A 20,823-nucleotide genomic window follows, 5' to 3' on the forward strand; every position below is an offset into this window, starting at 1 on the left:
GTTGCTGTGGCGCCTTATTATTAACATTCCTTCCCTTTATTAATTCTGACCTTACTCTCTCCCTTTGATGCTGCTAATCTTGCATAATGCATGGGCATAATGACTTTAAACCCCTCGCTAAACCTCCTACGCATTTCACAAGTAGTGCTTATCGCATATCTGCATTTACCATAAATATGTAAAATTCCTCTTGATATGCAAATTATTTTGTCAAGACGCTCTTCGCTCCTCCATCCCAGCATAAATAGTCGCTCCAAGCCTGGAGCGTGACATTCAGACTGTCTACTTGACGGACCTGTTCTCCACCTGAGGACGGCTGTTTGCGTTGTGGCCGAAACGTCGTGAGAATTATTTTATTATGTTTTATTTTTATTATTTTATTACTTCCCTTCTACGTGACTTTACCGAAAGAACCAAGAAGATGAATCCCTGCAGTCACGAAAGCTTTAAATCGAAATTTAAGTGCTATTTTCTTGCTTCTTTCACTAAACTCACGTAGATAGAAAAGTAATATTTAAATAACAAGTTGGGAAATATTAAAATAATAACGTTTGTGTGTAGAAAACTAATATTTAAAAATTAAGTTGCTAAATATTAAAATATTAACGTGTGTGTCTTTGTCCTTGTGTGCATGTGAGTCGATGTGCATGACTGCCACGATGTGTATGTGTACATCCAAGTGTGGGTCCAGCAAACCAACCCCCTACCTCCTTGTGGTGCCGGACGGGCAACGCTGTCGTTTGGCAATGCCGTGGGGGGAGGGCCAATTCTGATTGGCCTTTCCCCTCATGGCATTTGTAACCACCACAGTGGCTAAATGGGGGCTCTGGACGGGTGCGAGGGGCTGGTAACCCCTCCACCTTCAATTAATTACCACTAAACCACGACCACAAAATTTAATAAATAAGCTTGTGCCGGAGGCCCGGGGGGGGGGGGGGGGGGGACAGGCGTCTATGACGTCTCCTGGCCAAACCCTATTTGGCGGAGTCAGGAGACTGAATCCTTACCCTCGGGGCTCCTCCAGAAACAACAAAAAAACACTATGTGTGGCCATGTGGAATGTTCAAACGCTCACTGTGGAGGAGAGGCTGCCACTCCTCTGTCGGGAGCTGGACCGGTACCGCCTGGATCTCTGTGGCATTCAGGAGGTCCGGTGGACTGGCTCTGTCTCCTGCCACCATGAGGGGTGGACAGTCCTCTACTCGGGGCAGGAGACTGCCAAACAACAGGGTGTGGCTCTTCTTCTGAATAAAAGAATGAAGGGGGCGTGGGAGCATGGCGGTGAGGTGTGGGAAGCTGTAAGCCCCAGGCTACTTTGGGCTCGCCTTCCCATCAACCGGAGGCGAGGAGTGGTGGTCGTGGTTACTTAGACCCCCACTGAAGACGAACATCCGTGGAGGGATGCAGGCAAGGCCAATGAGTCAGATGCCTTCTATGACCTGTCACAGGTGCTAGCTAAAGTAGCCCCTCGGGATAGAGTCATCTTGTTGGGTGACTTCAATGCCCGAGTTGGTCATGATGCTGGCACCTGGTCTGGAGTGATTGGAAGGCATGGACCAGATCAGCTCAATAACAATGGCAGGAGGCTGCTAGATTTTTGTGCAGCCCATGGGCTTGTAATTACCAACACGCTGTTCCAGCATCAGCGCATCCACACCACATCATGGATACATGCCAGGTCCAAGCAAGAACATCTGCTGGACTACATAGTGATGGAACAGCGGATGCGGGCCCATGTCCTTGACACCAGGACCTACCGTAGAGCTGATCTGCCCACTTACCATCGACTTGTCATCTGTAAGATGCGCCTGCTATTCTTCCACTCCGTTGGTGGGTGTACACCCAGGACCCCATTCAAACCCTTAGTGGCATGGTCTCAGCTAGCTGATGAAAGTTGCAAGCGAGAATTTCATCATCACTCACTTGCAGCTGGGGTTGGCATCGTCCCCCACTCCTCCTGATGTTGAGGGGAAATGGGCAAGGTTTAGGACTGTGGCTCATGCAGTTACAATGGCTGCTTTGGGTCCACAGTCCAGACCTCCCCAGAGACCCTGGCTGACAGAGAAGGTGTTCAAGCTGGCTGAGAAAAAGCGACAGGCCCACTCTCATCGGCTACAGCATCCCACTTCAGAGAATGAGGAGGCTTATCCGCATTCTTCGCTCGGAGGTTCGGAGAGCCGTGAGGCGCTGCAAGGATGGGTCGTGGTCACGGGTTGCTGAGGAGATGGAGTCTGCCTCAGTAGCCCACGATCACAAATCGCTCTTTAATTCCATCAAAAAAGGAACCTGAAGCACCACACCTATTACCATCATTAGGGGAAAGAACGGTAATCCAATCTCCGACCCCCAGGAACAGGTTTGCAGGTTTGCTGAGCATTTCTGTGAGGTCCTGGGGGAGGGGAAATCCCTCAGCCTGGAAAACATCATGGGACAAAGTGGGGATGACCCTGCTGAGGCTGCGGTGCCTCAAATATTGGAGGAGGAAGTCACCCCCTGTGAGTGGCTGGTTGAGGTGCCATCTGTTGAGGAAGTACTGAAGGCGATCCAGAGTCTGAGAACAGGAAAGGCACCGGGCAGAGATGATCTCGAAATGCTGAGGGATGGTGGCGTTTGTGCGCAGACTGCCCTAAATGACATCATAACAATAGTCTGGACCACTGGATGGATTCCGCAGGATTGGAAGGATGCCCTGGTGGTCCCCCTCTTTAAGAAGGGGGACCGCACAGACTGTAACAAGTACAGGGGCATCTCTCTCCTCAGTTTGCCGGGAAAGGTCCTGGCAAGGATTATTCAATATCGCCTTGCTAGGCACAATGAGGAGAGGCTTGCGGAGCCCCAATGCGGTTTCAGGAAAGGGCGGTCCTGCACAGATGCCATATTTTCTGTCTGTCTGCTCCAGCAGAGGTGTAGGGAATTCCAACAAGACCTACATCTCTCCTTTATTGACCTGGTTAAGGCTTATGATACCGTCAGTAGGCCTGGGCTCTGGGTTGTCCTTCATGCTTTCGGAGTCCCTGACCCACTGCTCATGCTCATTAAGGACCTTCATGATGGTGAGTGGGCCCGGGTAAAACTACGTGGCCAGGAGTCGGAGCTATCCCCTTTACACCTTGGGGTGCGACAGGAATGCCTTCTGGCTCCCACATTATGTAACATCTATTTTGACCACGTGGTTCGTGAAGCCTTCAATAGCTGTACCGGAGGAATTTCCATTTGGTACAGATACAATGGGAGGCTGATCGATGCCCGGGTGCGGTCAAGGGATGGCTCCCTATTGCTCAACCACGTTATGTATGCCGATGATCTGGTAATTGCCGCTCACTCAGAGGCAGCAGTTGGAGGTGCTGCTGCTGAAACTGGAGCTTGCCACCAAGAGGTGAGGCCTTACCATCAGCCCCACCAAAACTGAGCACCTGCCTGGGTATTTTGTACCATCGGACACTCCACCCCCACAACTCCCAATCGTTGATGGGGCAGTTGTGGAGAGAGTGGAGAGTTTCCCATACCTGGGCAGTGTGCTCATGACCGGCTCCAGTTTGACAGCAGAGGTCTCACTCAGAATCAGTCGAGCCCCATTATCTTTTCATCGGTTGCGTAACGCTGTGTGGAAGCAACCTTGTCTGTCGCTCCGCACGAAACTTTAAGTCTTCTCAGCCACGGTCATTCCCTCCCTTCTCTACGCTTGCGAAACGTGGATCCTTCTAATGGAACATCTTCGCCGATTGGAAACATTTAGACTGGCCTGCCTACGATTTATCCTGGGTTTAACCAGGCTGGATTGTGTGAGGAGCTCACAAATCTTTGAAAGATCTGGGCAACGTCCCATCAGTGAGCTCCTCCGGCAGGCAAGGCTGCGTTGGCTGGGTCATGTAGCCTGCACATGCCCAGTCACCGCATGCCTAAACAGCTTTTGTTTGGCTGGATAGAGGGGGTTAAACGGGCATGGCACAGGCTAGAGAAGAGATGGAGTGATGTGTTACAGGAGGATGTGGAGTTGAGTGGACGTGCCGATGACTGGTACCAGCGGTGTCAAGATCGGCCTCTGTGGAGGAGACTCGTGAAAGACGCTGCTGGGCAGTTGGAGGCAGTCGCCCTCCAACAACAACAGAGGGTGGAGGAGCGACGCTCACAACAATGAGCGGAGCGCCAGGTGGCTAAAGCACAGAAAGTTGGCACAGTAGGGGGCACAGGTGGTGCATCAGCCAGTCATCTCAGTCAGTCGACCCGTGGCACCTGGGTCTGCCCCGTGACCTCCTGCCAGCGGGCGTTCGACACTTCACGTGGCCTCAAGATGCACATGGCCTGGCACAAGCGTCGTGATGACGTCACCGCCACTTCGTGGCGAATGACGGTTGTTGTTGTAAGTCAATGTGTGTGTGAGTCGCTGTGTGTGTGTGGCTCTATGTGCGTGTGTGAGTCTTTTTCGCCCGAGCAACACCGGGTACTTCCCGCTAGTTACATTATATTTGTCAGAAAGCCCACGTGAAGTCTGAGTAAAGTGTCAATCATTTATGTTGCGCTGCATGTGTAATATTTGTCGACAGTCGTAGCTTTCATTAATTGCATATTCGTATCGTATCGTGTAGTGTATGTCTGTACTTGCTTATGATAAATAGCATAATTAGTGTTTCTTTGATTTAAGTGCAAGCAGTTTTATTCCAGTCAGCTTTCATTCACAGTGAGTGTCATCATGGGCAAGAGGAAGGGTGGCAGTAACATTCGTCAGTTTTTTGGGCAGCCTCAGAAAAGAAGGAAAGTAAGTTGAGAGCAGTGAGCAAATGAGTACCAGTCAGATGTTGGAAGTATACAGTAGTACAATAGATGAGTCGGTGTTTCACGATATAATAATTGCCATTAGGATCAGAAATTGTTATTAATTCATTCCTAAACATCATGGCAAGAAACACCACTTGTTTACTGATAATATTTATTTCATGTTCACTCTGGTGCATTCAGAGTAAAGAGAGAGAGGGAAAGAGAGAGCATGAGGATGCCGACAGAGCAGGGAGAGCAGGTGACATGGAGGTGAGTGAGAAAAGGAGCAAATATTGATGGTTAAGACTGAATAATGACATCACAACAGTCTAATCCTAATGTTAATTGAAGCTGAGATATTCCTCTAAGTATGACTTCTCATGTGTATTTCAGATAATACAATCAAGCAGGGAGAGTGAGTTTGAGACAATAATAGAGAGAGAGAGAGCAGACAGGCAAGTGAAGATGAAGGTGCAGGAGAGGGAGGGGACAAGCTTGGACCTCGCCCAAATCAGCCAAATGTTAATGTCATACCTAGACAGAGCCTATCAAATAGGACACTCTTCTTTCAGGAGAAATTGTTTAAAGATTATACTTGGCTCCCTTACAGCCCCTCCTTAAAGAGGGTCCTCTGTTTCTATTGTGCTAAATACTTTGCAACACAAAAGTCTAAGCTTGCATCAAAAGCAGATTCAACTTTTGTCAAGACTGGCTTTAAAAAGTGGAAGAAGGCACTGGCGAAATTTAGTGCGCATGAAGACAACAAGTGTCACAAATTAGCTGTGATAACTCAGATTCGGGTGCCAAAACCTGTTAATGTGCAACTTTCATGTGAGGTTGAAAGACAGCAGCAAAAAGCGAGGAGAAATCTTATGAAGATTGTTGGGGGTGTGAAGTGCTTAGCACGGCAAGGTCTGGCTTTTTGAGACGTTGATAAGGAGAGTGGCAATTTCAGCCAGCTTCTAAAGTACAAGGCAGAGGGTGATGCAGAGTTGACCACCAAGCTGAAAGGTCACTTTGATTTCACCAGTCCCCAAATGCAAATCGAAATTTTGAAGCTGGTGGGCAATACAATCGTCAAATAAATTGTTTCAGAAATAACATCAATGCCAGTGGTCCAGTTCGCACTTATCATTGATGGCACCCAGGATAGATCAGGAGTTGAGCAGGAGTCAATATGTTTGCACTTTGTAGATGCAGATCTACAACCAAAGGAAGAATTCCTGGGTCTCTACGAATTGTCATCAACGACAGGGCAAAATATAGCCAAGATCACTGGCGGTGCCAGTGGAGGGGGTGGGGTGGCACGTGCCCCCCAAATGATCTGATCGAAATTCCTAATTTTGATCGAATAATTGGGGTTTATTAGTAATAAATCGGCATTTTGCGACCCCCACTGCCACTGTGTAACATATTAGAATGTGCCACGGACTCTATGAGATGATAGGACAATAGTCTGAGTCCATAATTGGCAATAAGTAACGGCAAAGCAGTTATAAGTGACTCACAGAATTGTGCGCAGTTGCGTATACAGTACACGACTTCCCTGAAGGCATACCTTCAGTGAGCGCGATGCTGATCACACATGGTTCGAATTCGACCCTCGATCGATGGCTACGCTATGGCCGCACACGCATCGAAAAGCAAGGGACAAGTCCTTACTAACAACTCCTCTCACATTTCACTGCTGGAGGGGTTGCCCCCCTACCTGAAAAGCCTGGCTCCGCCATTGGCCAAGATGGTATGTGATGTGATGATGCGTCTAGGCCTTCCTCTGTCCCAACTTCGAGGACAAACCTATGATGGTGCCGCAAATATGGCTGGACGATTGCAGGGGGTGCAAGCCATTTTAAGGAAAGAACAACCGCTGGCTATGTATTGTCACTGTGGTCAACACTGCATGAACTTAGTTATGCAGGCTGCATGTGTAGCCTCTCCACTAGTAAGATAATCAATGGGTCTGGTGCATGAATTGGGAGGCTTCTTTAATCAATCTGGCAAATTTAAGGTGATTTTCCAGGACATCAGAGCATGGTTTCACCTCGTTGAAACCTCTCTGTCCCACCAGGTGGACTGTTCGCACCCCTGCCATCTGCTCAGTTCTCAGCCAGTATGAGTCAGTGCTGACAGCCCTTGAAGAAATGGCATCATGCAGCTCATCTGACACTTCAACTAAGGCCAATGGTCTTCATGGAACATCTCTAAAAGGGAACACTGTGCTCGGCCTTGTAATGGCTGGAGACCTGATGGGGGATTAGGAGTGCCTGAACACCTCCCTGCAGCTTAGGAAACAGACTGTTTCAGGCATGTTGGAGGCTGTGAACCATGTCAAAACAAGCATGCAGAACAAGTGAACCGAGGAGCACTTTGATCTCTTGTTCACAAAAGCAACTGCTATGGCAATAAAGTTGGACCTACAACCTATTCAAATGCCTCATATCTGCAAACCTACAAAGTGTTACACCAGTCAGGCTGCAGCCCATATCCATCCAGATGCCCAGTCTTTGTACAGAGCCCAATTCTACAATGCCTTGGACACAGTGAATACTCATTTCATAGAGAGGTTTGATCAAGCTGGATTCCACAAGCTGCAGCAGCTTGGAAATGTGCTGCTACGCGGAGACATGGACAAGGTGGTAGATGAGTATCCTGAATATAATTCAAGACTACTGCAGGGGAAGCTGGCCATGTTTGGGGCTAATTACACATCAAACGAGCTCAGATGTTGCTAGGATTATTAGGGAAATTGTGCGGTGAGAGGTCTCTTCAGTCAGGTGGAAGCTTTAGTAAGGCTTCTACTGGTCGTCCCTGCCTCCTCTGTTGAGGCTGAGAGGAGTTTTTTCGTGCCCTGAGGAGGCTTAAGACATGGCTTCGATCTTCAATGAGTCAAACAAGGCTGAATAATGTGGCCATGTATTACGTGCACCAGGACACACTGGACAGACTGGACCTTGAAAGAATATGCCAGTCTTTTATCGGTGTCAACGATAGGTGCAAAAGGCCTTTGGATCCTTTGTTTGAAGAATGGCAAGTCAAAACACTTGTCATTGCCTGGAGAGGAGATGAGAGGATAGGAGAGGAGAGCTAAGGAAAGGAGCAGAAATGACCGCAGAGCAGGGGAGAGGAAAAGAGATGACTGGAGAAGAGAGGAGAATATAGGACCAGAGGAGAGAGGGCTATAGAGAAGATAGAGCAGAGCAGAGCAAACACCCCTGCTGCCCACCCAAGTTTACTTGTAAATATGTAAATAAAACAACAATTTGCTAAACATTGGCCACAATATCTGGACTTGTCTTCATGGCACCCGAATCCGAGTTATCACAGCTAATTTGTGACACTTGTTGTCTTCATGCGCACTAGATTTCTGTTTATATGATTGTGGTTATGGTTGTACGTTATTAATCCCTAATCTGTGCCATTACAGATGTAGTGACATAGGACGTCACTTCTGTGTTGGCCTGTACGAGAGCTGGGGACCCGAATGGGGTGCCTGGGGGGTCACGTGGTGGAGGACCCGGACCTTCCCAGAGGTGGGGGAAGGGAGGCGTGGCCTGGGAAGGGAGGCGTGGCCTGGGCCGAGCCGGCCACGTCGGAGTGGGGATAAGCAGGGTGTGAACGCAGAGCGGGGCTGTTCAACCCCGAAGTGAAGACGCCATCATCCGTCCGTGACCAGGCAGCCTGTTGCCTGCCTGGGTCACGTTGTATAGTGTTCCAGGGTGTTAGTGAGTTGAGGAAGGTGGTCACTACCTTATGTACAGTGTTATATTACTTACTGTTCCAAGCTGTGTGTATGCACCTAATTCAAACCCTCTACACATACAATGAAACAAGAAAAGGTAAAAAATAAAAAAGAGCAATGTAATACAATACACTATTTAAAAAAGTCCATCTCATGTGTTAGTGAATTTTTTTTTATTTTAGGCAGGAAATGGCAGGAAATGGCAGGAAATGAGTTTTTAAATTTAGATTGTTTTCTGGGGGGAGACCCCCTGGAAGATTTGCCCCCCCCCCCAATGTTGACTCCATGGCTACGGCCTTGATATAGTGTATAGCAGTTAGTACGTATATTGAACTTCTTTCGCACCATAAGTTACCAACCGTGCTAATTGTGATACTGCCAAAAACGTCCCATAGGAATGGCTGCTCGACCTGAGCTATAAGTGTTTTGATAATTGCATTGTTTTTGTACTGTTCTCTGGTCTAACACTTTTGGTGTAGGCCAATCAGCTTCAAAGGCAAACATATATTACCAAAGCACTTTGCACGTTTTGCCACAAGTATGAATTTTGATGCCTTGCAAAAGGTACCTATTTGGTATTTGAACATCTTAACACCTGTTTTATTACTCTTGGGTTCTTTCGGTAAAGTCACGTAGGTAGAAATAAAATAAATCACGACGTTTAGAACGCAACACAGCTGCGATGTCTGCTGCGAGCAGCACGATCTTTGCTCACTTTATTGCCAAAAAGGGTCAAAACTGTTCTTATTTTCATTAGCTCTGTGTCTATTTCAATGCTGCCTGTTAGGATGTTGCCACATTTTTAAAACTCTTTCAGTTGGTGTCTAAACAAACAAAAAAATGGCCACGCATGCAGTCCTTTTTAGCCGATGGTCTGCACAAAGCTGAGATATTTTGAATATACAATCGTAGTCCCTCAGTTAACGTTTTTAATCCGTTGGACGGAAACTACTATTAACCAAAATAACTGTTAATCGAATGTAGGTATTACATGTTTCACAATTACATGTTAAAAACACTTCATGTTTTCAAATCAGAAAACATGTAAACAAAGCCAGTCGAGGTCGAAATACTCATAAATAGGCGTCGCTGATTGGCTGAGGCTCGCTCAGCCCACTTACGAGCGCTCGGATTGGCCTATATTGGCGCCCGCGTGCATAACAAACGTACTGTTAATTGACGTAACGATAGTGGAAACCATGGGATCCCTTTGGGAGGCGAAAAGCTAAGCGATGGACTGCCTGTGTGTAGGTTTTGGAGAAGACACGTGCACAAGAAATGTAAAGAGGTCCATGAAGTTAAAACATTTGCGCAAGTCTTGATTTTTTTATTTCGCCGTGAGCGCAGAGGCGGGGATGTGTGTGTGTGTGAGCAACCCTGCTAAACAGCCTACTTTTGATGCCATACTTATTTTTCACAGCTCACCTAAATCATGCCAGGCACAGGTTTTTCTAGACCACACTCTTGCCCTGTGTGTCCCTCCCCCATCGCTCTTCTATCACTACTACCACGATCGCTCGTTTTGTTTTTCTCCCGTGAACTTCGCTAATTGATTTCTCCACCCATGTTGAGGACTCAGTCTACCAGCCACTGACTGTCTCGTCTTATCCATCACACTACGTTCAATTCACACACCCACCCACGAACCCACTCACTTGCTTCACTTCTCTCTCTCTGATTCTTTCCTCGCACTGCTCCACTGTGGATATCCATCCTAAACAATTACCCAAAATTGTTTACCCCGCAGATATCGGGAGTAAAATCGCAGATAACCCCGTACATAAGGGGATCCGCGATATCGAAGAAGATGAGTTCTCTGTGTGGGTACATGCCAAAACACGAACCCAATACCTATCAGAGAGCGAGCGTCCTGACATTAATGAACGTCTGTTCACCAGCATTGGTTTAACCTCGCACAACGAAAAAATAAAATCTGCACATGACAAGAAACCCAACCATAGCAGAAACACGAACGCAGCTGGAAGCGAATCCAACAATACAAAAACGGAGGTATTGCCTGGTATACAGGAGGTCGTGGGTTCGATCCTTGACACCTGTATATTTGGAGTTTGCATGTTTTCTCTCCCCGTGGTCGCGTGGATTTTCTCATTTGTGGCCAGGTCGCTTCTGAAAACGAACTATATAGCTTATTTGGTAAGATAAAAATTGTTTAGTTAGGTGTGTAACACTCAGCCTTGTCCTGAACACCAGTTGACAATAACTGCATGCGTGGTCGTTTTGTCATTTTTACGATCAACTCAACAACAGACAGACAGAGACAGACACAAGTGTAGACCGATTCCATCATTTGGACTCAACAAGATGTTACATTCATCAATGTTGGCACTGACTATTGAAACCGGTCCAGAAGGCGGCTGCATGATTGATGGGATGTGAAGAAATACTTTTATTTTGTATCTGGAGGGACAGATATGGAAAGAAGGCGTCTGCTTCTTTACTATCTGTTGAACTTCTATTCTTGCGCATTATGGCAATAGAGAATATTATCGACAACGCTCAATTGTTGCAACTACATGACGTCTGGCAAAAACATTCTCCAGCATATGTCGTGACAAGTACTGTAAGATCCGACCGTGTCTGTCCAGTGCTCGCCAAGCTGCATTGGCTTGTGGTTGCTGAACAAATACATTATAAGGTCGCACTCATTACACAACGTGCTTGCTACAAATGAACCACAATACCATGCTGATCTCGTCAAGGAGCATCAATCATCACGCGAACTCCGGTCATCCTCACAGCGGCTTTTGGCTGGCCATCGAACAAAGACGATTACCGCATCGTACAATTTCATATGCGCTTTTGTGGCCGTCTAGAACGCTTTTCCTTCCGATATTAGGAAGCCACTGGAGCTATGCACTTTTAAATCTGGATTGAAAACTAATGTATTTTGAACGACTTTTTGTGTTTAGTTTGTTGTCCTTCCCCCACACGTACTCTTAGGTTTTTTTCGGTAAAGTCACGTAGGTAAAAATAATAAAATAATAAATTATAGAAATAATAATTGAAATAAAATTATAAATCACGACGTTTCGGAGGCAACACAAGTCTCCATCATCAGGTGGGACCGTCACAGCTAGATTTACTGTCTCAAGTGAGGCAACATTCCAAGAGGCAAGCTCTTAAATACAAGTTAAGGGGGGAGGAGGGGGGAGGGGTTATCTGAATGTGGAAGCCAATGACTGAACCGTGTTGGGGGGGGGGGTCTAAGAGAACAATAGGTACACATGTTGATGTTTTACCCGTTGTTGGTTGACAATCCAAATACAAAAAGGAGAGTGCTGTTAGATGCTGGGGATGTCAACACTCGGTAAATTAGAATAGTACCTGTCAAATAAGATGGTCCAAATATGTGTAGTTAAATCTTTTTTGCATGGTTAATAACATCTTTCCAATGATTACTCAGTTTGTACCCATCACGGTTGAAGTTATGTCTGTTTGTATATCAGGATGGCTCCGTGTACAAACCTTTGATGGTAGCCAGAAGGTTTGCAGAGCACCTTGGTCTCGGAAAAGACAATCTCATGAGAACCCACAGCGTTGTAGCAATGATCGGCAACGGTGGAAGACTCAATTTTGCCGTGTTTCAGATCTGACTTGTGCTCGCGGACACGATCAGAGATATAACGTTTCAGTTTATAGACTCCAGAGTATTGCAAGTCAGGAATGACATCCTTCACAGATTGAATTAGATCACGGATTGTATGTGCTGTACTGAATCGGACTTGGATATTATGTTTGTTTAGAATTTTGGAGATCTTTTTGGTCACGCCTGCTATGTATGGCAACGTGATAGTTTTGATCGGAATTTCAAGTGGCTGTTTCTGTATGGTAGGAGAAACAGCTTGGCGGATGGTGCGGTCAGAGTATCTGTTCATCCTGAGTGCCCGATGTACATGTCTTAATTCACCGGCCAGGTGGTGTTGGTCAGAAATGACATGAGCTCTGTGGTATAGTGTTTTGATGAGATCATTCTTTTGAGACGGGTGGTGGTGGGAATCAGGTTTCAAGTAGGAATCTGTGTGGGTGGCCTTCCTGTAAACAGAATGTCCCAAGGAGCCATCAGGTCTCCTCTCAAACAGAACATCCAAGAATGGTAGTTTGCCATCTTTCTCCACTTCCATAGTGAATCAGATGGATGGGTGTCTGGAATTGATGTGGTCCAGGAAGTGGTTCAATGCTGGGAGGCCATGTGGCCAAAGGACGAAAGTGTCATCCACATACCTCTTCCACATGGAAGTACGCAGGGTGGACGCCTGGATGGCATCTGATTCAAACTTTTCCATGAACACATTGGCTATCACTGGTGACAAGGGGGGGCCCATAGGGGTACCCTCATTCTGTTTGTAGAAGGTGACATTCCAGGTAAAATAAGTGTTTGTGAGGCAATGCCTAACCAGCGCAGGTACATCCGAATTAAATCCATGTTGGACCAAGTCTTCAATTATTGTTAGGGTGTCAGGTACTGGGACTTTGGTAAACAGAGATACCACATCAAAACTGACGAGGATATCGTCAGGAGAAAGTGTCATGTCCTTAACCATAGAGGCCAATTGGGTTGAATTAAGTACTGCTGAAGAGGTCTTGCCAGTGAAGGGAAGCAGAGTATCTGATAGAAAACGGGCTAGTTTGTAGGTAGGAGAGTTGATCGTGGACACGATGGGCCGTAGTGGGGTGCCTTCTTTATGAATCTTGGGAAGACCATAGAATCTGGGAGGTCTAGCAGCACGGTTGGCTACGTACCGTGCAAAAGAAGTTATCCACGTCCTCTACGGATTTACCATATGGTCCATACTTTGGGTTGCATGGCCACAATTGCAGTGCCGTAGCTTGTGTCTTTAATGTTCCGTTCATGGAGGAGATGCACGGCATCGGCCTGTTGATGTTCTGATGCGGTTGATGGGTTTCACCACCGGTGTCTTCGAGGAGGTGGAACTTGAGAGCCAGGAGGCGGTGTAACGATGTAATGGGAGTGTACATGTATCACTTTCACTGCACCAGCCCACACACGACCCGTGCGTTATATGCAGGAGCGCAACTATCGTTGGGGGTATGTAGCAGCGTTATGCAATGCATAGGGGCCCAGTCGGTCACAAGGGGGGCCCGAATGAACAGATTAACAAGTAACAAAATGTTAAGAAAATGTATTACGAAACAAAGTATTCATTAAATATAACATGCGGTCTACCTTGGACCAAGCCCGACTAACGGATCTGGCTATCGTATCAATAGAGCAGCAAAAAGTTGCGCGATCCACCCCCTTTGAGGTAACTCAAGAGCGATGGGGCCGGCATGAAAGCAAGACGCACGATAACTTCATTGTGAGTATTGTTCCTTTAAATATTTGTAATACTGTCACTGTGAGACTGTCTTCATCTAAACCCAATACACAGTGCAACTAAAAGAATATATATAGTTATAGCCTACATATTATTGTATACGGGTTAAAAACATTTGTAGCATTTCAGTTAAAAGTAAGTTGGGAAAAATTATGGGGGCCCACAGTCGGATATTGCATAGCCCCCCCCCCCCCCCCCGTTGAAATAGGTAGCTGTGCTGTAATACGCTTTTATTGTACCACAGCGCCCCTGGTTATGCTTTGCCGCCACCGCCAATGGCTGCAGTCATCTTTAGCCGAGATCACGGGGCCATCACAGCGGCCGTGCACGCACACGCACACACTGCTGCCTAATTAAATCACGCAACGCAACAGTTTTCCCTGACATCACGGCTACCGTCACATGCGTCAGTCGATGCCATCGATCACGGACGCAACGAGACCCCTCTCCTGCTGGGCTGCAGCCACCTCACCTTGTTTTGAACGCCGGCATAGAAAAGGGGTGGGGGGCAGGAATTCAACGTCGGCCGTAAGCCCAAAGCGCGCCCAGCGCGCGCCCAGCGAGCTCGCGCTGGCCTCTGAGAAGCCAACGGCGACAGAAACCATAATGGATTTTGTTGACTCGGATGTAACAAAAAAGGCTTTTCATATCCTGAGCGTGAGCCTAGAACAGGGGTGCGGTATCGTATTCCAATCCCCTTTAAATAGGTCGCCATATATATCGGGTGTTAGTCATAAATATGGACTGGTCATTACTGGGTATTGTCAGTCATAAAACTATATATAACTAATTGTCCCGATTTATTTACTGTATTTAATGGCGCTGTCATTAAATTGTTATCTAACGACAAAAGGTGGTTCTGCTTGTGAATTCTATATGCGTTTTGCGATGCGCTTGGGATAAATGAACTTTATGGCGGGATCCCGGGTCCCATAAGCCCCCGGCTCTCACATAAATATTATATTGTAATGTAAACAAAAACTTTGCTCTTTTTCACCAATGGGTTTGAAGGAGGGTGGCAAGTGTCTTTCGATTTAAAGCTTTCGTGACTGCAGGGATTCATCTTCTTGGTTCTTTCGGTAAAGTCACGTAGAAGGGAAGTAATAAAATAATAAAAATAAAACATGTTTTATTTTTATTATTATAAAATAATAAAAATAAAACATGTATTATTTTTATTATTTTATTACTTCCCTTCTACGTGACTTTACCGAAAGAACCAAGAAGATGAATCCCTGCAGTCACGAAAGCTTTAAATCGAAAGACAACACTTGCCACCCTCCTTCAAACCCATTAACATGTTTTATTTTTATTACTTCCCTTCTACGTGACTTTACCGAAAAAACCAAGAAGAAGTGTTGTCTTGTTAAACTATGCCTTTAAAACTGAAAACTATTTACCTTCAGTACCTCTATTTAAATATACTATCGAAAAATAATTTACACCCCTCTATCAATGATTGTGTTTCTCAGTGTGGATTTGTGAACACACTTTGGTGTCTGCAAACTGAGTTGTGGTTACGGCAGCATTTACATTGAGGAAATGAAACGATACGTCTCGGACCGCGTTCGAGAACACAAGGCAGATCTGAAAAACGGTAGGACCAATACCTCGGCCGTTGCCGATCATTGTTTTAATGCTGTGGGCTCACACGAAATAGATTTTTCCAAGATGGAGGTACTCTGCAAACCTACCGGCTATCTTCAGAGATTTGTTCATGAAGCCATCCAGATATATAAACACAGACATAACTTCAACCGAGAGGATGGGTACAAACTGAGCATTCATTGGAAGGACGTTATTAACCAGTCTTAACTGACTGATGTTTCCATCCTACCTGCCTATGTCAGCTGTTATTTCCGACTCTGTGTCTCTCTCTATGCCTCTCTCTTAGATATCTTATGCTCTCATGCCTTTGGATTGCACTCTCATACTCACATGCCCTTTGGATTGCACCCGTTGGGTTGCATTCCCTCGTCGAGGAGGCCACTCTCCTGCTATCTTACAGTTACATGCTAATTTCTCACATTAACATAACCACTTCCGTGCCCTCGTCGAGGAGGCCGCTTTCCTATCTTACAGTTATATGCTAATTTCTCACATTAACATCACTAGCCCCTGCCACTTCTTTATAACCCTTGGGCTACACCCGTTTCAAACCCTTTAAAACAGTCTGCCTCAGCAGCAGACCATGCTTTCCCACCTGATGACGGATGCTTGTGTTGCGCCAGAAACGTGATTTATTTTGTTTTATACCTATGTGACTTTACCGAAAGAACCAAAGTGTATGGATTCCTGCAGTCACGAAAGCTTAAAATCAGTACATAAAATAGTACGCGTTTTCAATGCGCTGTTCATATTGTAACAAGCGTTTATACCAATGTTACTCTACAGAGTAGTGGGTCGCCGCTCCTCTTATCCGCATTGATACGAGCGGTATGTGGGGACTATGGCTTAACCGCAAAAAAAACCTATCTGCACAGATACAAATGGACAAGAGAAGTATTATCAAACAGGAGGAATTAACGGTGCAACGCATCTCATCTGTTAAATATCTGCAGGTCATAGGATTGTCATCGATTGATTCTGGCTGCAGATATTGGTAGGTCACAAATAATAATGAAGATAAGAGAGGACTTAAGTCGTAGGCAGTTTGAGCAGCTTTGAATAAGACATATGATCCTGCCCATACTCGAGCATGGAGTGCATTCGCTTGTTCAGCTCTTCTGTTCATTCGTCCTCGCTGCGCTTGGACGACATGACAACAGAATGATCTGCGCCAGGTGGGTCACAGCGTTTATGTGTGTGATCGGACGGAGTCTCCAAAAATAAATTTGTTAATTACGATTTTTACTTCAGTTTGTTCGGGACCCCGGGGTCTCGTACCGAACCACAGCTGCCAGCTAAACCACCACGTTGGCGAGATGGTATCTCTCTCGCCTGGTATACAGGAAGTTGTGGGTTCGGTCACAACTCTGACTCCTGCTGTATATTTTGAGTTTGCGTGTCTCTCTCTCCGTGGTCACGTGGATTTGTCTCAAGGATCCTCTGGTTTGTCCCTCCACATTTAGAATTAACATCACGCATTTATAGAGTATTTGTCTGTTATAAAGTTCCATGTGATCAGCCACTTTGTTGGGCTATCATTTGTGGCTAGGTAGCTTCTGAAAAATAGATACATAGCTCAGTGGGGCTTACTTGGTAAAATGAAAAAAATGTAAAAAAATTATAGTCTCATGGACTTTCAAATTCCCTTTACTCTAGCCAGTCCCAAATACACAAACACGAAAATCCCCCGTGTAGCCTTAACAGACTGTTGGGGAAAGTGCTATTAGCGAGCACCAATAAAGGCCAGCACAGCACACGAGGGGGTGGGTGGCCAACACAACCCCCAACCGCCTTTGTCTCTCTAGTCGAGGTGTTTACACATCACACCAGGTACTTATTTGAAATTCAGTCGACCAAGAGGAGGCCCAGGACTGGTTCAGATAATCGTCACTGGTGTTGGCCGTGAGCGGGAATCGAACTCGGGCCGCTGGGTTTGTAGCACAGCACGCTTACAACTACACTACCACTCCCAACACAAACACACTCACAAGCATCGTAATGTGAGGGCCGACGTCCGCCCCACCGCCCTCGCTAAACAGGTGAGGTGCAACGTTTGCCCCCTCCACTCCCTCCTCCACTCCCTCCTCCACCGCGTCGATCGGCCCCCGCTGGGCCCCCGCCAACCTGGTGATTGGCCCCCAATCACCCGCCCCCTCTGAGGGACATCGCTAAATCGCTGGCTCACCGCAGCATGGGGTTATTCCACACACGCACACACGATAACGCTAATGCTACGGCGGCTGCGAGCACGCGCGCGCCCCTGCCGGCTGGTTAAACCCTAATTTGCTTGCACATACAGGCTAGCGCATTAAGACGCGCTCTAAAGCGGCAGCGCGAACGCGCGTGCACTTCCAGGCGATTCATTTAACGATCACGCGTGGTTTAACTCGACCCGCCCCCGGCACGGCTGCACGGACGCGCGAGCGTCAGCGGCCGTGTATGTTTTTAATACACGCGCGCCTCACACACACACTCAAATTACCAACACCGCATTGAGGTTCCGGTTGGCCCAGGGAACCGTTTCTTTCTGCGCCCATACAATTTAAAACAATTTTAGGGGCATCGCAATGTAACCTGTCCTGCGAGGGTCGGCCAATCTCCTGGCACCAGGAAACCGTGGGACTTTCCCTCTAGGGGCCCTTCGGATTAAATCCCGATGTGCCAGGCAATACCCCGCCAGGACACTACGTGGGTGCAAGTGCTGCATGTGTGTGTGTGTGCTCAGGGTGGGGGGGTAGTGGACAATCACAGTGCTTGCGGAGTTGCTCCTTTGTCATGGCACCACAGTAACTCTTCTTCTATAGAGGTGGAGACCCAAACCGAGACGTTTCAATATGGAATGATCTTGTAGACAACCTCGACTAAAGTGCCAGATGTGACAGTTCTAGTGCATTCCACATGAACTGGCGATGTGCACAGTTTAATGTTGTATGATATATGTTGAACTTCTTTCACACTGCACATAGTCAACCGTGCTAATTGGAGGTGATGTTTTTAAAATGTTGATACATGCCATGACATTTGCTATGTATATGTGTGTGCAAAGCAGTGGCAAAGCGGTTAGCGCACTACGATATTAACCCCGTGACCCAAATTCGATTCCCGCTCACGGCCAAAACCAGTGACGATTATCTGAACCAGTCCTGGGCATCCCGTAGGTCGACTGGGCCTCAAATGAGTACCTGGCGAGGTATACAAACTGGGGAGGCAAAGGCGACCAGGCGTGGTGCTGGCCACCCCACCCCCTTTTGGACTATGCAGGCCTTCATAGGTGCTATTGGCTAACACTGATAGTGCTATGCAATTTATACTTTAGTTTTTTATGTAGTTTATACTTTAGTTTTCTACGTGGTTGTTTAGTAATTGCAGCTACATACTATTAACATTCCTTTCCTTTGTTAATGCTACTCCGTACACCCTCCCTTGGTGCTGCTGATCCTGCATAATGCATGGGTATAATATGACTTTGAACCCCCCCCCCCGCCCACCTCCTACGCATTTGCCATGAATATGCTAAATTCCTCTTCATATGCACATTCTTTTTGTTAAGGCGCTCTTCTTGCACCTCCAACCCAGCGTATATATAAACTCCTAGCTTGGTAGTGTCTCATTCTTCACCTGAAGACGGCTGCTTGCGTTGTAGCCGAAACGTCGTGAGAATTATTTTATTATATTTTATTTTTATTATTTTATTACTTCCCTTCTACGTGACTTTACCGAAAGAACCAAGAAGATGAATCCCTGCAGTCACGAAAGCTTTAAATCGTGTCAGTAGGTGTTTGCTGTCTGTGTGTATACGTATCAGTAAGTGTGTTGCTGTGTATGTGTATACGTGTCAGTAGCTGTTTGCTGTGTATGTGTATACGTGTCAGTAAGTGTGGTGCTGTGTACGTGTATACGTGTCAGTAGGTGTTTGCTGTATACGTGTATACGTGTCAGTAGGTGTTTGCTGTATGTGTATACGTGTCAGTAAGTGTGTTGCTGTGTATGTGTATACGTGTCAGTAAGTGTTTGCTGTATACGTGTCAGCAGGTGTTTGCTGTATGTGTATACGTGTCAGTAAGTGTGTTGCTAATTGGTTCTTTACCCTTCTATCTGGTAACAAAACTGACACCTTTTTGCAAGGAGTCATGTTTGCATAGACCGCAATACCTGCAGTCATAATACAAACAAAAGAACATAACTCTGATAATGTGCGCTGTGTACGTGTATACGTGTCAGTAAGTGTGTTGCTGTGTATGTGTATACGTGTCAGTAGGTGTTTGCTGTGTGTGTGTATACGTGTCAGTAGGTGTTTGCTGTCTATATGTATACGTGTCAGTAAGTGTTTGCTGTGTGTGTATACGTGTCAGTAGGTGTTTGCTGTCTGTGTGTATACGTGTCAGTTAGTGTTTGCTGCGTACGTGTCAAATGACACCCCTGGCACCCCTTGCAAACGACATGTTCCGTTTCAAGGGATTTCCCGGTGGGATATTTTAATAAATAAAATAAAGACATAAAACACTCAACCTCAAGGCATTCTTGTTTTCTTCATAGGTCACCCAAATGCTGGAGTCTATGCTGCGCATCACCATTCAAACTCATTACCATTCACACTCATAACAATTGAAACTCATAACCATTCACACTCATAGCAATTGAAACTCATAACTATTCACACTCATAACCATTCACACTCGTAACAATTCACACTCGTAACTATTCACACTCGTAACTATTCACACTCATAACAATTCAAACTCATAACCATTCACACTCGTAACTATTCACACTCATAACAATTCAAACTCATAACCATTCACACTCGTAACAATTCAAACTCATAACTATTCACACTCATAACCTTTCCTAACAATTGCAGGGCTGCACGTTTGCCTTTTAAGGGAGGGGCAATAACACGGCCCAACTATAATACATTCACCCCTTTTTGCAGATGGTTGTTTTCACTGGTCGAATCCGATAGGCTGCCCTGGTGAATGCTGCAGTTGCATTTAACCGTAAAACACTGCACGCCATCTGCTTCACCCACAGTGGACGTTAAACGACGATCCCGTGGTTGCCGTGCAGGAATGAGAGAGAACAGATATTGGAAGGAGGTAAATTGTGTTCGTTGTGTGCAAGGAGAGCCCCGGGGCAGCTAAAACACCAGCGGGGTGGCACAGTGGGGAGTGCAGGCGGTGCATCTGCCAGCCAGTCACCATCGCGCTATTCACCCATAGCACCTGGGCCTTCCCTGTGACCTCCTGCCAGCAAGTGTCTTCCACACTTCAAGCGATACCCTCAGAGTGCTGGACCCTCCTGAAAGATACTCCTGAGACTCGGTTTATGCTTCCCTGGCTAAACAAGAGCCACTTCCTGCTAAAA

The 20,823-nt window shown here is 46.5% G+C and overlaps 1 protein-coding gene across 3 annotated transcripts in view; it reads left to right on the forward strand.

Annotated features, from left to right (window-relative positions):
* Window positions 1-20,823, forward strand: part of METTL23 (methyltransferase 23, arginine) — a 92,805-nt gene that overhangs the window by 34,078 nt on the left and 37,904 nt on the right. Inside the window, exon 1 of one of the 3 annotated variants that reach the window (XR_009757122.1) lies at window positions 13,416-13,833. The exons of 1 other annotated variant lie outside the window; for it this stretch is intronic. Coding sequence is in view for 1 of the 2 variants with exons in the window: in XM_061577214.1 (XP_061433198.1) it covers window positions 13,690-13,833 (144 nt within the window). In the remaining variant the exon portion in view is untranslated. Of the gene's footprint in view, window positions 1-13,415; window positions 13,834-20,823 lie in introns of those variants that run through there. One more of the 3 variants, XM_061577214.1, reaches the window with a different exon arrangement.

The sequence above is a fragment of the Lethenteron reissneri genome, chromosome 63 (assembly GCF_015708825.2).
Source record: "Lethenteron reissneri isolate LAM-NWPU_2019-01 chromosome 63, ASM1570882v1, whole genome shotgun sequence".
Taxonomy (NCBI): Eukaryota; Metazoa; Chordata; class Hyperoartia; order Petromyzontiformes; family Petromyzontidae; genus Lethenteron; species Lethenteron reissneri.